Source organism: Megascapheus bottae, chromosome 25 (assembly GCF_031878675.1).
Source record: "Megascapheus bottae isolate mThoBot1 chromosome 25, mThoBot2.hap1, whole genome shotgun sequence".
Taxonomy (NCBI): domain Eukaryota; kingdom Metazoa; phylum Chordata; class Mammalia; order Rodentia; family Geomyidae; genus Megascapheus; species Megascapheus bottae.
The window spans coordinates 505,866-523,621 of record NC_143533.1 but is presented as its reverse complement, the minus strand read 5'-3'; the positions used below and the strand labels follow the sequence as shown (position 1 = coordinate 523,621).

Genomic DNA, 17,756 nt, shown 5'->3' with positions numbered 1-17,756 from the left:
TCTGGGCCACAAAGTTAAAGGACTCTTGCAATCTTGATATGCCACTATTCCCAAATGTTGCTGTTCTTTCTGGTTTAAAAAAAAACAAGTAAGGCAGAAGAGCTGGTTCTGTTTTATATTTTTTCTCCCATTTCTTTTTTTTAGTTAGTGAAAATATAGCTTCTCTCTTTTTAAAACACAAAAACAAGAATAATCTTTAAAAAAACAATCCATTAGGGCACAGAGTGTGACCTAGTGGTGGAGTGCTTGCCTAGCATGCATGAAGCCCTGGGTTTGATTCCTTGGTACCACATACACAGAAAAAGCTGGAATGGTGCTGTGATTCAAGTGGTAGTATGCTAGCCTTGAGAGAGCTCAAGGACAGTGCCCAGACCCTGAGTTCAAAACCCAGGACTGGCAAAAAAAACTCCATTGTTGCTGGGTACCAATGGCTTACCATTTATAATCCTCACTATTCAGGAGGCTGAGATCTGAGAATCATGGTTCCAAACCATCCCAGGTAGGAAACTCTGGGAGATACTCATCTCCAACTAACCAGCAACAAGCTGCAAGTAGAGCTGTGACTCAAGTGGTAAATCATCAGTCTTGAGCAAGAAAGGGACAGTTCTAAAGTCTTGAGTTCAAGACCTGGGGGGGAAAACAATGCATGGACCCTGCCACCATCAAGGCACGTGTGAGAGAATCCATCTGGGCGGCAGCACAATTTTGCACACAGTAAGTAAAGAAGCTAGTGGCTACATCCATGGAGCATGTTTACTATCCAGCCCCTTTCTCTTAACCATAATCCCAAGGAGTGAGTGTGACTCGATCATTTTCCTGAGATGAGGACATACAATCTCTGGTTCCAGCAAGCTCATCATTCCTGGTGTAGCGCCTCCAAGTCTGTGGACAGGTGACAGGTGACGCTCGGGTTTTGCTGTGTCAGTGCTCTGTTTGGTGACAGGATAAAAGAGTTAGCTCTAAAATAAAGGTGTCCTAGCTCACAGAAGTCAGCAAGTAATAATAATAATAATAATAATAATAATAATAATAATAATAAACATACATGATGATCAAGGGGGTTTTATCCCAGAGATATAAGGCTAGTTTAATGTACGTAAATCAATAGAGATAAAGACAACAACCACAGGATCATCTCAATAGATGTGGAAAAAGTCTGACAAAAATCCAACACCCATTCATGTTAAAAACACATGCTGGAAAAGCTAAGAATAGAAGGAACATACCTCAAAATAATAAAGGCTATATATGATAGACCAACAGCCAACATCATACTGAATGGTGAAAAACTAAAATCAGGAACAAGGAAAGGATGTCCACTCTTTCCACTCCTCTTCAATACAGTTCTGGAATTTCTAACCAGAGCAATAAGGCAAGAAAAAGACATAAAAGGGATTCACATAGAGAAAGAATACATCAAACTATTCCTATCTGCAGATGACATACCTTATATCTAAAGTACCCAAAGGCTCCATTCCCAGGTTCTAGAGCTGATCAACAAATTTGGCAACTAGCAGGCAGGATATAAAATTAACCCACAAAAATCAGTAGCATTTTTGTAACAACAATGTACCAGCAGAGAGGGAAATAAGGAAAACAGCCCCATTTGCAATAGCCTAAAAAAAATCTGAGACTAAACTTAACCAAGGAAGCAAAAGGCCTTTATAGTGAAAACTATAAAAAAAAATTAAAGAAATCAAAGATGATACCAGAAAATGGAAAGATTTTCAATGTTCATAGATAGGTAAAATTAATATTATGAAAAAGGCCATACTGCCAAAAATGATCTAAAAATTTATTGCAATTGCTATCAAAATCCCAAATGAAATTATTTATCAAGATAGAGAAAACTATCCAATTCATATGGAACAACAAAAGACCTTGAATAGTTAATGCAAGTCTAGACAAAAAAAAGCAATGTAGGTAATATCACAATCCCAGACCTCAAACTTTACTACAGAGCTAAAATAACAAAAACAGCTTGGTATTGGCACAAAATAGATCCAAAAACCATTAGAAGACCCAGAAATAAAACCACATATTTACAATCATCTGGTATTTAATAAGGGATATTCAGGGGAAAAAGATAGCCTCTTTAACAATTGGTGTTGGAAAAACTGGGCATCCATATGCAGAAACTAAAAGTAGATCCCCGTTCATCATCATGCACTGGTATCAACTCAAAATGAATCAAAGACCTCAAATATCAGACCTGAATGAAACTTTGAAATTATCCCAAGAGGGAGTAGGAGAAACACTAGAACTGTTAGGCATAGGCAGAAACTTCATGAAGAGTCCCAGGTGTACTGGAAAAGAGACTTGACAAAAGGGATGACATCAAACTAAAAAGTTTCTACACAGCAAAGGACATAATTATTAGTCTAGAAAGCCAACCAACAGACTGGGAGGAGATCTTTACCAGCAATACAGCTGATAAAGGCATAATATCCTAAATATACAAGGGGCTCAAGAAATCAACCACTCCCAAAGATAATAAATCAATCACTAAATGGGCAAAGGAGTTAAGGAGATATGTTTCAGAAGAAGAGGTAAGAATGGCAAAGAAACACACAAGAAAATGCTCATCATTCCTGACCTAAAAGAAATGAAAAACAACTTTGAGATTCTATCTCACCCCAGTAAGATTGGCCCAACATCATGCATATGAACAATAACCACTATTGGCAGAAAGTGGGGGAAAAGGAGCCCAATTGCATTGCTGGTGGGAATGTAAACTAGTACAACCACTCTGGACAGCAGGCTGGAGGTTCCTCAATATCAAAATATAGGCATGTGCCACTGGTACCCGGCTATAATCTTAGCTACTCAGGAGGCTGAGATCTGAGGATTGTGGTTCAAAGCCAGCCTGGGCACAAAAGTCGGTGAGACTCTTATCTACAATTAACCATTAGAAAATCAGAAGTGGTGCTGTGGCTCAAGTGGCAGAGCACTAGCCTTGGGCTGAAGAGCTCAGGGACAGCACCCAGGCCCAGAGTTCAAGCCCCATGACTGACCAAAACCAAAAAAACCAAAAAAAAAAAACCCAAAAACCAACACAAAACCAACAAAGAAATCAAAAACTAAACATAGATCTCTTAACCCAGCCATATCACTCCTGGGCATCTATTCTGAACATCACGAGCCAGGATACCATAAAGACACTTGCACATCCATGTTCACTGCTGCACTATTTACAATAGTCAAGTAATTAAAACAGCTCAGATGCCCTACAAGAGATGAATGAATCAAAAGAATGTGGTAGCTATATACAATGGAATTTTATATAGCCATTAGAAAGAATGAGATTATATCATTTGCAGGGAAATAGATGATCCTACAACAAATCATGCTGAGGTAAGCCAAGCTCAGACACAAATGGCATATTTTATCTTTTGTATGTCAAAGCTTTTAAGGGACACTCTAGGCATTCATACACAATGAGAACCAAAGGAGGGTATTCTTAGGAGAGGAACACAAAGGCACAATGCATATGTGCATCTGATGATATTTATCAACACAAACTCCAGGAAATGGAAACAAGAGGTTGCTTGCTGTTTTTGTTTTCTGTCTTGTTTTAATCTTTCAATTTATCTGTGTTTTATCTGTCTGTCTGTCTTTAGGATGATAATGGGGGGCACAGAAATGGAGGAGCAAAGGGTAAACAAATACAGCAGTGGTATTCACTAGACATTATACTGATAATGGGGACAAAAGGAAAAAACAGTGAGAGAAATGTACTCATTACCTGAAATTATGTAACTGTGACCCCTCTGAACATCATCTTTATAAGAACAATAAAAAAAAATTAAGAAAAGCAAAGGTGTCAAAGCTGAAGATATGACATTATTTGTTGGTCAATGTGTTTCTTCAATTGAGGTAACATGAGACCTGAGGACAAAAAGCTTGAGAATCTCGGCCCAAGTGACACTTATGGTCCGAACAACTCCCTGGGCTAGAAGAGAAGATCAAGTCCAAATCGTGGGTTTATTTTTCAAGCTCTTAACAAATAGCCATTTGCTACTTCTGTAGAACTGTGCAATATTTTAAAAAAAAATTGGTACTAGTCCTAAGGCTTGAGCTGAGTGCCTAGATCCTATCCCTAGCTTTATTTTGCTCAAGGCTATTCTACCACTTAAGTAATAGGCAGTAAATTGGAGATCAGTGTCAAGGACTTTCTTGTCTACGCTGGCTTTGAACCAAGATCCTTAGATTTCGGCCTCCTCCATAGCTACAATTGCAGGCATGAGTCACTAGCATTTGGCAATATGGAAAAATTTGAAAGAACTTTATCTTAGTTGAGCAGAGTTCCCAGGTTGGGAGGGATTTGGGCTCAAAGCATTACCCTCAATAAGCCAAATAAGTCACTCTTTCTCCTTTCATCTCCTTTAAGACTGATAAGAATCAAAGCAACTTAGAAAACATTGAATGCGATTCCAGTTATATCAGTGAAGTAATCCCGTGAGAACCAGCCCTGAGCAACTTCAAGTTACACCACCCCAATAAATGAATATCAGGACAACATTTTGACAAGAAACTGAAGGCTATTTCAAAGGGTTGGTAAGCATGGCCTAGGGAATGAATGCAGCCAATTCTCAGCCCTGCTGTATGGTTTTGTAAATAAAGTTTTATTGGAACACAGATGCACATGTTTGCTTGCTTCCTATTTACTGTTTTATGCTATAGCAACTGAGCAGGTTTATTGGAAAAATAATTACAGTCTAAAAAAGAAAACCTTAGATATTTACTGCTCTTTCTAGAAACTGTAGAGTCACTTCACATCTTATTTAAGAGGACTTTACCAGAGTGAAGTGACCTGGATTTAAGTCTAAGTTCTGTTACACTCTTTGGGTATTTAGCGTCATTTACCTTATTACAGACTATGTCAGCTGTGAAGATTTTACAAGATGAGGCTTGGGAAAGGGCTTAACAGACTCACTGGGCCACAGCAAGAATTCCATAGGTATTAGCCACTGTCATTAAGCTAGCAAGAGCTTACATGAAGAACAGAGCTTCATGGGAAGTTAAGATTCCAAACAAAAATAATAATAAACCAAAGGAAGCCAGGCCGGGTGGCTCACACCTGTAATCCTAGCTACGCAGGAGGCTGAGATCTGAGGACTGAGATTCAAAGCCAGCCCAGGCACTAAAGTCTGTCAGACTCCTCTTCAATTAACCACCAGAAGACCAGAAGTGGAGCTGTGGCTCAAGGGGTAGGGGGATAGCCTTGAGCTGAAGAGCTCAGGGATACCACCCAGGTCCAGAGTTCAAGTTCCATGACCAACAAAAAAATAAAAATAAATAAATGAAGCGAAGGAGTCATCTCTGGAAATCCCTTAATAGGGCAGCACATTAGAGACAAAGGCAGTGCCTTCTGGAAATGCCAACATAGTTTCCTTCTGGCTTCTAAACAGGTACTGCTCCTGCAGTCAAAGCCCAGGGAGGGCTGGGAATGTGGCTTAGTGGTAGAGTGTTTGCCTACTGCATGCCTTAGTGTAGAATGCATGCATGAAGCCCTGGTTTGATTCCTTGGTATCATATAAATAGAAAAAAAAAAACACGGAAGTGGCACTGTGGCACTACTTTTGAACACAGAAAGGCTCTGAGTTCAAGCCCCAGGACTGGCAAAAACAATAACAAAAAAGCCGAAGGAACCATAGTGAAGAAACAGAACCTACAGTCAAACTCGAAATACAATCAGTGTGTGACTGAAGGAAAAGTAGTGTCTCCTCTCCCACTCTAGGAATGGGCCGGGCCTATAGTCTGCTTTTCTCCATCTGTCTGACTCCCAAGTATCTTAATTTGGCATTTGTAGATTAAAGGTTATTTTACAAAAGCAATCTATAGTAGCTTGACAATGAGATGAGTGCTATATATGATGGGTGATGGCAGTCTTTGCGTTTACGCGCGTGCGTGTGTGTGCGTGTGTGTGCGTGTGTGCGTGTATGCGTGTGTGTGCGTGTATACTGAGACTTGACCTTGAGGCTTAGGCACTGGTCCTTCAGCACTTTTGCTCAAGGCTGGTATTCTAGCACTTGAGCCACAGTTCCTCTTATGACTTTTTGCTGGTTAACTAGAGATAAGAGTGTCACAGAATTTCCAGGCTGGGCTGGCTTGGAACTGTGACCCTCAAATCTCAGCTTCCTGAGGAGCTAGGATGATAGAGGTGAGCCATGAAGCCCTACTATGATCAAACTTTTTGTCTGAAACTCCACTGTAAATTTCCATTTGAGGCCTGATGTGTTGTAACGGCAACGATGAGAAAATACCTGCCTCTTAGAACCTGACCTCTCAAATAGTCAAAATAAAATTGTTCCTTTGACATGTGTTTACCTGGGAGAAAACCAATAGTTGATGAAGCTGGAGGCCACCATGTATGTCGCTAGGGTCATTCCAGACAGGATGAGGGACACAAAACCTACTCCACCGAGGACACAAAGCAGGGTGAGGCCCCCCACCGAGACGACCAGTCCTATGGGGAGAACATGGTTAGGAGAGGGTTCAACTCAACAGGTTGAAAACATAGCAGACCCTGGGCTAGTGTGTTTAAAATAATGACACTTAACTCAGGATTTAGAAATGAGGCACATTCCCATAAAAATGGAGATTTCTGGAATCAAGTACAGTGGAGGCATTTCACCACCCAGATGTGCCTTAGGGTATAGTGACATCTGGCTAGCCTCCAATCCCTACTCTTCACAAAATGGATTACACTTGGGCCTCTCTCATTTTATTCTGTCTCCTCTCTCTTTCCGTGTGTGTGTGTGTGTGTGTGTGTTGTGTGTGTGTGTAGGCTCTGGGGCTTGAACTCAGGGCTTGGGCAGTGTCCTTCAGCTTTGCTTCCTCAAGGCTAAGTGCTCTACCACTAGAAGCACAGCTCCAATTCTGGCTTTTGTTTTTTTTTCTGCTCAGGCTGGCTTCGGAACTGTGATTCTCAGATCTCAGCCTCTTAGGTAGCTAGGATTATAAGTGTGAGCCACTGGCACCTGGTTTACTCATTTTCTTTACCTGTCAAGTTTGAGGCTTGACAGAGAGTACACTAACTTCATTTTCCAATCACTGAGAGGGATACCTTCCAGTAAGATAACTCCGACGAGAGCCAGCAGTGAGGTAAGCACCACAAAGAGCAGGAAGAATCCAACAGGAATGGCTGACATGATGACAAACACCAGCACAGTGAGGGCCAGGAAAGGATGTCTGTCCAGGTACTGACCCACTGGGGACTTCATAAAGGCAACCACCTGTGGACAAAAGGACAGACTACAAGAGTTGAGTGATTAATTGGATCAGCCCAAACTGGGGAAGGGTAACTAGAAGTTATCAAATTGGAAGGCCCTTAAGATGTCACTGAAAGACTTCTCCCAAGGCACGAGTCACTCAGGCAGTCACAGACGGCACGGGAACACAGGTAGTACGTGTGGTGTCCCTATCCAATGGGAGGCAGCGATCTTGGGAGGAGGAAAGATTCAACCATGGCCTGCTTGCCTCACACTCGTCCTTCTCATAAGAAGTAAGTCACACTCACTTTCCAGGTCTAGTCTTTTGATGATACTCTAGAGCCCTAGGTAGGCAAGGCAGAGTGGACAGGGGGGTCGGGCACTCGGGGAGGGGCCAGGCCAGCAAAAGCTGCTTGTACAACTGAGGAAGATGGAAGGGAAAGGAGGGAAGAGGACAGGAATGCTGATCAGACAGAAACAAACTGTAGTTTTCCATCCCCTCCCTGCAGGTAGACATGGATCTCCGGTTAGATACAGGCAGAAGTCAGTGATGAACCCAGGAATGCTACAGACTACAGAAGTTGGCACTGACATGAAACAGGCTCTGTGTCTATGGTTGGCAAGTATATGGATTTGGTGCTACTTGTTATAGAAAAGAGAAAACAAAGGAGCCCAAAGATTTATTTGTAAATACACAGAGCCTGGGAAATTCCAAAGTAAGGGGAGGATTCGAGGTGTTAAAGGATCCATCCACATGGCTCTTCAGGAGCCAGACAAATTCTCTGGTGTCAGAATGTGAAAGGCAACAGTGATTTGTTGCATTTTGTTACCAGAAAGAACAGGGTTGAGATCAGGCCAGCTTGGTAGCCTATACCTGTAATTCTAGCAACTTATGAGGCTGAGACTTGAAGACTGCATTTCAAACCCAGCCTGGGCAGAAAAGTTCCTAAGACTCTGATCTCTAACCCCCAAAAATCCAAGTGGTAGAGTACCACCCTTGAGCAAAAAGCTAAGGGACTGCGCCCAGGTTCCAAATTCAAGCCTGGAATGGGCTGTGTGCCAGCTACTGCAGAAGGTCTAGTATGAGAGAGAAAATCATTTGTCACAGATTATCTGCATTAGGTGATGCCATTCCTGGTTATCTGTTAGCTCATGATCCATCTCTGCCTCCTCACTGGCAATAGTGCCTTCTCATGGAGTGTGTAGTCCTGAACCTTGTCTATAGCAACGAAATCCAAGACCCCAGCTCAGTGGTCACCTCTATAGCCACAAGCAAATGTGTCAACCATACTTGCCCTTAGGAACTGGGTCTCCTAGACCAGGTGCCTTAGAGGGCTTCAGATGGGAGTTGAAGGTACCAGCTTTGACAAATGTTTGCCCACCTGAATGGGAATGCCAGGGAAGCCAGGCTGCAGGGGCAGAGAATAAAGCAGATACAAAAGGAAAACCTAAGATGAGAAGCTGTACAGTATAAGGGAGGGTGATGTCAAGTTACTTCTGGTCCCCATGACCTGGCTGACCTTCGTTCTAAGTCCTCATTCACTCCCTATCCTTGCTGTGTAGAGGAACCTTACATTTTCTGAAAGTTCTAGAAGATCCTATCTGTTTACTTGCTCCTTTGCTTTTTTTCAGCAGGTTCATGTCTCTCAATCTAAAAGACAACTGGCTGGCTGGGAGCATGGCCTAGTGGTAGAATGCTTGCCTAGCATGCATGAAGCCCTGGGTTCAATTCCTCCATACCATGTACTCAGAAAAAGCTATGCTTTTCTGAGCACTAGCCTAGAGTGAAAGTGTTCAAGGACGATGACTGACTTTAAGCCTCAGGATTGGCAAATAAATAAATAACAACTGGCTGAACTTATGGGGCATATCTATAACCCCAGCACTTGAGAGAGACGAAGGTAGTGAGATCATGAATTTAAGGCCAAGCTAGTCTAGCTGCATGGAGAGTTAAAGGGGAACCTGCAAAACATAGTATGACCTTTTCTTTAAAAATCAGTTAATCAAAACTGCAGAGCTTTTGTATGGCAAAGGACATAGCTAGTAAATTAATTAGGAAGCCTACAGAGTGGGAGAAGATCTTCACCAACCAAACAATGGACAAAGGCCTCAATCTAAAATATATCAACAACTCAAAAAATTGAATCACTCCAAAACTAACCTCCAAAGTAACAACCATCCCATTAAAAAATGGGCAAAGACTTAAAGAGAGTCTTCTCTGAAGAAGAAACAAAAATGGCCTATAGACACATGAAGAAATGCTCAACATCTCTGGTCATAAAAGAAATGCAAATCAAAACAACTCTAAGATTCCACCTCACTCCAGTTAGAATGGCCAGGATCAGGAAAACGAATAACAACAGATGCTGGAGGGGATGTGGCCAGGAGGGATCACTACTACACTGTTGGTGGGAGTGCAAACTCCTTCAACCACTATGGAAAGCAGTGTGGCAGTGCCTCAAAAGGCTAAACATAGAACTCCCCTATGACCCAACAATTCCACTACTTGGCATTTACCCAACCATCCAGAAACAAGGACATACTAAATCCACTAGCACAACAATGTTCACTGCAGCACTATTCACCATAGCATATGGAACCAACCTAGATGTCCCTCAGTTGATGAGTGGATCAACAAGTTGTGGTATTTGTACACAATGGAATTCTATGCTGCTGTCAGAAAGAATGACATCGCCCCATTTGTTAGGAAATGGAAAGACTTAGAAAAAATCATATTAAGTGAAGTAAGCCAGACTCAAAGGAACTTAGGCTCAATGGTTTCCCTCATTTGTCATATGGATGTTAGCAGTTTATTGACCTGATATTTGTAAATGGTCTGTTTGGGCAGGTAAAATTATGTAATGCAGTGTTCAAAACAGGAGAAAAATTTTTTCCTTTTATTTCTTTTTTTAAACTGTATAATGTTCCTCAAGTTAATGGCAGTGTACCTTGTGCCACTGAATTTCCAAAGTGTACCAATTTTTTTTTACTGATCTTCAACTTTGCCATTCATGCTTCTATGCACATTAGGCTAGGTATTCCATTTTGAAAGCATGAGAGTGTCTAGGCCTTTGAATGGCATATGCCGTTTCTGGGAAATGTATCTGGAAGCTTAAGCATTGCTTTCTACAAAGAACTGCCCTCTTGTTTTAAAAAGAAATGCATCTCAAAGTAGCTCACTATTTGTTTGGCATTATAGGAAGCAAGCTGGTGCTAAGTAATTTTTTAATGGTTATGCAAGCAAAGCTGAACTGTAAATCTTCATTCAGGAATATGTGTATGGAATGGGTATAAGCTTATTGGTAGGGGGAGAAAGTGGGTTTGGTTAAATGGATCTTTGATGGCCCTGTGATCTACCCTTTCTTTGAAAGTTTTTGAAAAGTAGAAATACCATTTTGTTGCATTTTCCCTATTTTTGTTTTTAAAAGAAGGAATTCCCAAGCCCTACAAAATGGCTTGTACTGAACTTTTGCATTTCAATTAAAGATTGTTAAACATGGAAAAAAAATCAGTTAATCAATAAGTAAATGTATACATATATTAAAAAAAAAACTGGGCTGGGAATATGGCTTAGGGGTAAAGTGCTTGCGTAGCATGCATGAAACCCTGGGTTCAATTTCTCAGTACCACATACACAAAAGAAGCCGGAAGTGGTGCTGTGGCTCAAGTTGTAGAGTACTAGCCTTGATCAAAAGAAACCCAGGCCCTGAGTCCAAGTCCCAGGACTGGAAAAAAAAAAGACACTGTATACTATGCTGACAACTTCTGGGTGCAACTAGGAGGGAAAAACTGGGAAAGAGTAAGGGAAGGGGTAACCTTATCTAAAAAGAAATGTACTTTTTATTTGACTTATGTAACCGTAACCCTTTTGTATATCATCTTTAAAACAACAATAAAAAATTTAAAAAGACACTTTAATACATTCAAAGGAGTTTTGGAAAAGATGTCACTATTTCACATTCCATTTGGGTGTCTACTTATTTATTTATTTATTTATTGGTTGGTTGGTTGGTTGGTAATGAGGCTTGAATTCCGGGCCTGGGCACTATCCCTGAGCTCTTTAGCTCAAGGCCACCACCCTGTGGTTTTCTGGTGGTTAATTGGAGATAAGAGTCTCCTGGACTTAAGTGCCTGGGCTGGCTTTGAAACACAATCCTTAGATCTCAGCCTCCTGAGTAGCTAGGATTATAGGCGTGAGCCACCACTGCTTGGGTCCATTTATTCTTGTAGTACTGGGGGATTTGAACTCAGGTTCTCAAACTTCATACATCAAGCCTTGTTTTTCACTGGTTATTTTCAGGGTAGAGTCTTACTTCTCTCCCTTATCTGCACATGAGCTGTCATCGCTAGTCCAGCTTCCCTTTCATGTAGAAAAAAGTCTCAATTTTTTCCCCCCAGGTCTAAAACTCCAATGTCAGACTCTTATATAGCCTGAAATGACAGGCACATGCCATTGGGCCCAGCTTTGAGTTGAGAAAGGATTTTTCCAGCTTTTCTGCTCAGTCTGGCCTCAAACTTGTATTTTCACATTCTCTACATGCCTGAGCTACTGGAATTTTTATCTGGGGAATTCATGTTCTTACCTGAAGCTCAGAAAGCTCACTAACGTGAGAAAAAGGCACATTGAACTGGAGAGGTGGTCACTTTAAATTTCCCCTGGACAAGGGGAGGGTTATGTAAATGAAGTTATATAAATCTAATGTTCTTTGCTGAAGTACTACCAGTAAGTGTAAATGTCCTTAAGATTCATACTTTAATATGGAAGAAATACAAGATCCATTACTGAACAAAAATAAAAAATACATCTACTGTGGTCATAATCGTAATTACTGAAGGATTGTAATAATTAACAATCATTACCATCACTGAATTTGTTAGTGATGTTACAAATGGTTTGCTTCTTTCTTTTCCCCCAAAAAAGAAGTTGCTAATACAATTAAAATAACAATGCAACTAGCACAATAAAAATATAAGCTGGGCACTGGTCCTTTACACCTTTAATCCTATATATTCTGGAAGCTGAGATCTGAGGACCAGGATTCAAAGCTAGCCTGAGCAGACAAAGCTGATAGACTCTTATTGCCAATTAACCAGCAAAAAGCTGGAAGTGGAGGTGTGGCTCAAGTGGCAAATACCAGCCTTGAGTGAAAGTTAACCAAGAGCAAGGCCCTAAGTTCAAGCCCTACTACGAGTATAAAAATAAATAAGTAAGGCTGGGAGTTTGGCCTAGTGGTTAAAGTGCTTGCCTAGCATACATGAAGACCCTGGTTCGATTCCTCGGTACCACATACGTAAAAAAAAGCTGGAAGTGGTGCTGAGGCTCAAGTGGTAGAGCTCTAGCCTTGAGAAAAGTCCAAGGACAGTGCTCAGGCCCTGAGCTTAAGCCCAGGACTGGCAAAAAAAAAATAAGTAAATAATAATAGTAAATAAATAAGTAAACACACAAATAAAAGAAACTACTCTATCTCAGGCCTATCTGACATAGATAACTGATCCATTTTCCTAATATTCTAGAAGTGAGCTGGCTGGCCCAACGCTATTCTAATGAACATCTCAATAGAGGAGCTGAGATAAAAGAATCACAAATTGCTAAGAAGTGAGTTATCTGTTTTGAAATGCCTATATCAGAAAGCAGATGTAGGGGCTGGGAGTCTGGCTTAGTGGTAGAGCACTTGTCTAACATGCATGAAGACCTGGGTTTGATTCCTTGGTACTACATACATAGAAAAGCCGGAAGTGGTGCTATGGCTCAAGTGGTAGAGTGCTATCCTTGAGGAAAAAGCCCAAGGACAGTGCTCAGGCCCTGAGTTCAAGCCCTAAGACTGGCAAGAAAGAAAGAAAGAAAGAAAGAAAGAAAGAAAGAAAGAAAGAAAGAAAGAAAGAAAGAAAGAAAGAAAGAAAGAAAGAAAGAAAGAAAATAAAGAAAGAAAAACCTAGGCTTGGTGGCTCATACCTGAAATCCTAACTACACAGGAGGCTGAGATCTGAGATCTGAGGATTGAGGTTCAAAGCCAGTGGTTCAAAGCCAGCCCTGGCACTAAAGACTCTTATCTCCAATTAATCTCTAAAAAACAGGAAGTGGGGCTGTGGCTCAAGGGGTAGAGTGGTAGCCTAGAGCTAAGGAGCTCAGGGATAGCGCCCAGGCTGAGTTCAAGCCCCATGACACACACACACACACACACACACACACACACACACACACACACACACGAGGAAGAAGAAGAAGAAGAAGAAGAAGAAGAAGAAGAAGAAGAAGAAGAAGAAGAAGAAAAAGAAAGTAAATGTAAATAATGAATGCTTAGTATAGGGCTTGGCTTATAGTAATTGCTCAATCAATGTAAGTAAACATATAGTCAGTCTATATTTGAATTTCTAAATTTGAAGAATTTTATGTTTGAATTCTATAGTGAAAATTTTATATTTGAATTCTATATCCAAGAATCTATTTACTACAACTGATTCACAATCTCAAAAATCAATACTTAAAAAAAATAATTCAGCTGTGCCTGGTGGTTCACACCTGTAATCTTAGCTACTCAGGAGGCTGAGATCTAAGGATCAAAGTTCAAAGCCAGTCTAGGCACAAAAGAAGATGAGACTCGTATCTCCAATTAATCACTAGAAAATGGTGGTAGCCTTAAGCTGAAGAGCTCAGGGACAGTGCCTAGGCCAAGAGTTTAAGCCCCATGACCTAAAAAAAATTCACTGTGCACATGCCAACAGTGTGAAACTGAGCCACTGGACTCTTACATGCCCACCTGAGTGAAGAAAAGCCAAGAGAAACTCTTGTCTTCTCATTTCAGTCTTTTTTTCCTTCTCCCCCCCCACCCCCCCAAGTCCTGGGACTTGACCTCTGGGCCTGGGCACTGTGCCTAAGCTCTTCAGCTCAAGGATAGTGTTCTACCACACTGAGCCACAGCACCACTTCTGGTTTTCTGGTGATTATTTGGAGATAAGAGTCTCATGGGCTTTCAAGCCTGGGCTGGCTTCGAACTGCAATTCTCAGATCTCAGCCTCCTGAGTTGCACCTGGCTTGTTTCAATCCTTTAAGCACGTATCCTCTGTGTTATGGTGTTAGATAGCTTTCTTATGTACATACAAATACCAACAAACGATCAACATATGGATACAAATACCATACAAATAATCAACTCATAAAAAGAAAAGGTATTTTAGTTCACAGATTTGGAGGTTCAAGTCCATGACTGGTTGTTCTTATTGCTTTTGGACCCATGTGGAGGCAGTATAGCATGGCAGAAATGTGTGGTAGAACATAACTGCTCACTTCATGACCAGGAAGAAATGAAGCAGTGAGACACTGGTGAGTCACAACTGTAATCCTACTAGGGGGCTGAGATCTGAGGATCACAGTTCAAAGCCACTCTGGGCAGGAAAGCTGTGAGACTCTATTCTCTAATTAACTACTAAAAGAAAAGCTAGAAGTGGAACTGTGGCTCAGGGATACAGCACTAATCTTGAGCAAAAAACCCCAGGCCTTGGTTCAAGCCTGTCATCCTAGCTACTCAGGAGGCTGAGGACCTAAGGATTAGGATTTGAAGCCAGCCCAGATAAGATAGGCTCTTCTCTGCAACAAGCTACTGAGAAATAGCTAGAAGTGAAGCTGTGGCTTAAATGCTAGCCTTCAGCAAAAACAGAAACAAAAACAAAACTCAGGGAGAGTACACAGGCCTTGAGTTCAAGCCGCAGAACCAGGGGAGAGACATACACAGACAAAGTGAAAAAGAAAGAAACAGAGAGACACAGAAGGTTGGAGGGAAGGACCAGGGCTCCCAGGGCCCCTTTGAAGTATGCGAAAAACCTTAAGACACCCCTCTCCTGCTAGGCTTATCTCCTATAGTTTAAATCATCCAGATGGTAGCATCTGGAGCTCAAACTTTTAACACATGGGCCAAAGTACAACATTATGGTCACTTTGTGCCATACTTTTCAAATTGTTAGACTCTTTTTTTTTTTGCCAGTCCTGGGCTTGAGCTCAGGGCCTGAGCACTGTCCTTGGACTTTCTCAAGGCTAGAGCTCTACCACTTGAGCCTCAGCACCACTTCCGGCTTTTTTCTATGTATGTGGTTTCGAGGAATCGAACCCGGGTCTCCATGCATGCTAGGCAAGCACTTTAACCACTAGGCCAAACTCCTGGCCCAGACTGTTAGACTCTTATCCTTAATTAATCATCAAAAAAGGTGAAATGGAAATGTGGCTTAAGCAGTAGAATGCTAGCTATGAGCAATAAAGCTCAGAGTTCCCAGGCCCTGACTTCAAGACACAGGACCTGCACACAAAAACAGACAACAACAAAAAAGGAAAGGATTGAAGCTGAGTTATGGAGTAGTTTCTATAAATCCAGCTAAAGAAGTATATTTGCCACTTGAGGTTGTTATCCAATCAATTTTTAGCCCATGAGATGTAGATGGAAGGGACTTCTAAGAAGTCTGCTTAAATTGGAGGTGGCTTGAGAATCTACCCATCCCATTCTACTTTTCCCATACAATGCCTAGAATACTGATGCCCTTGTAGTCATATTGAAACAAGAGACCGAGGGTCACAACTTAGATACGCCAGGAAAATTTCCTGACTGTCCCCCAAATTGGCTTCTACTTGAGAAAGAAATCATTTTTTTTAAAAAAAAATCTGGTTTACGTTAGTATCAATTTGGGATTTCTGATTACATATTTGGATTGGAAACTGACCTTTGAGTTATTTTGGAAGGACTTTATCAGCAAAGACAGTTTCCTCTGCAGTTCTTGTAAATCTCTGGAAGTACTTGAGGGTTCTTCTTTGGCCATTTTGAAAGTCACTGCAGTCTCTCTGGGAACTAATTTTTCTACTTATAGCTTCTCCCGGGTAGTATACAGTCTGTCTGCTCATGTCATCCTATCTCTTGCTGTTCCTGGAAGAAATATTTGTTAAATCATGAGTAATGTTCATCATCGAAGTTCCACAACAGCTTCTACTATCTTTACACATCTATGGTGGGCAATGGAGGAGAGCTTGGCAATACACTTATTAACAACTTATTTTCTGGGAATCCAAAGGGAAAGGTCAAATAGGAATATTGGGTTCGATTCCTTGGCACCACATAAATAGTAAAAGCCAGAAGTGGTGCTGTGGCTCAAGTGATAGTAGAGCTCTAGCCTCGAGAAAGCTCAAGGACAGTGCCCAGTCCCTGAGTTCAAGCCCCAGGACTGGCAAAATAAAATAAAATAACATTTGAAAAATAGCCCCAGCGAGAGATTCTTTCCCGTCTGGCCAGGGAACTCGAATCCCTCTAGGCCATATTCTGTTATTAAAGCTCCAGATGGCCTAGCTCTTGACCTTGGGCTCAGTTCCCCTCATCTCGTCCCCGCCAGCAGGCGGAAACAAGCTCGGATCTGCTTAGAAAGGTTTCCTTTGGCCTGAGAAGTACTTTGACTGGTTTGGGAAGCGTGAGAGAGGGGAGCGTGGGCAGCGACCACATCGATCTGCCCGCCAGTTCCCGGACCTCCACCCAGGGCCTCCGCCCCAGGCAGGCGGACGGCAGCAGCGGGCAGAAGCAAGGAAGGTGTCAATCTAGCCGTCCAGAACGTGTCCCGCCCTCTCCCGCCCCGGACCCCGCCCCCTCCACGCCTGCCAATAAAAGCCTCCCCCCTCCCGTCCAGTCCCCCCCCCCCAGCTCCTCCACGGCGCCGCGAGCAAACCGCCACCCCAACGTTCCAGCCAGGGGGCCGGTGGAGGAGCTCGCAGAACACCGGCTGGGCGGGGGTGGGGGGGGGAGGAGGGCGCTTCGGGGGCGCCCGGGGCCTCTCTCCCGCCTCCTCCTTTCCCCACCAGGACCTCAGAGGCCGGGGATTTCGGGAGGAAAGGGGAAGTGCGATGCAGATGGGGAGGTTGAGAAGTGGGAGTGGGGACTGGAGTGTGTGTGTGTGGGGGGGGCTGTCGGACAACCAGCGGGTGATGAGCTCTCGGCAGTGAGGGGAGACGTCCCGGGCAGAGCCGAGCGGGAAGGGGCAGTCGCCGATGCGCGCTCCGGGGTGTGTGTGTGGGGGGGACTCCTCATCTGGTCAGCCACGTTTCCCCCAAGAGCGGGCCTCGTGCGTGGGGCGGGGCTGGCAGCCCTTGGCCCGCGTGTGTTTGAGGTGGGGTGGGGAGGGATGTGTTTCGGAAGAGGAGCCTGGATCCGCTTCTCCCGGAGTGGCCCGGAACGCAGGACCTGACGCCCAAGACTTGACCGCACTCGGCGGCCGCCGCCCCCGCGCGCCTCCACTCTCCGCGCGGGCCCAGCAGGATCCAGTCAACCGGGGCACCCCGTAGCCCTCTCCCATCCCACCCCACCTCGAAGCGCGGGGCACTCACTTGGTGCTGGCGGAGGTGATGGCCGGTCCACCGGGGGCGCTCCGGCCCGTATGGCCAAGGGGAGACTGGAGAAGGGGAGGACACAGCCCGAGACCTAGGCGAGATGGAGCCGCCTTTCCCCGCCCTCGCGGTGGCCACGCCCCCTCCACCCCACCGAGGCCCCGCCCCTCCGCCCCGCCCCGCCCTCTGTCCTC

The 17,756-nt window shown here is 43.3% G+C and overlaps 1 protein-coding gene across 2 annotated transcripts; it reads right to left on the bottom strand.

Annotated features, from left to right (window-relative positions):
• Positions 1–735: 735 nt before the first annotated feature.
• Ldaf1 (lipid droplet assembly factor 1) lies at positions 736–17,700 on the bottom strand. 2 transcript variants are annotated; one of them, XM_090357819.1, is made up of 6 exons: positions 17,563–17,700; positions 15,921–16,120; positions 7,070–7,238; positions 6,331–6,469; positions 1,227–1,355; positions 736–929 (listed from the first exon to the last, which is right to left on the bottom strand). In XM_090357819.1, the coding sequence occupies exons 2-6, from the start codon at positions 16,014–16,016 to the stop codon at positions 857–859; spliced, it is 606 nt and encodes a 201-aa protein (XP_090213945.1). In that variant the 5' UTR covers positions 16,017–16,120; positions 17,563–17,700; the 3' UTR covers positions 736–856. The 2 variants fall into 2 exon arrangements, with proteins under 2 accessions (XP_090213945.1, XP_090213946.1); XM_090357820.1 differs by lacking the exon at positions 17,563–17,700 and adding an exon at positions 16,546–16,747.
• Between the last annotated feature and the right edge of the window lie 56 nt (positions 17,701–17,756).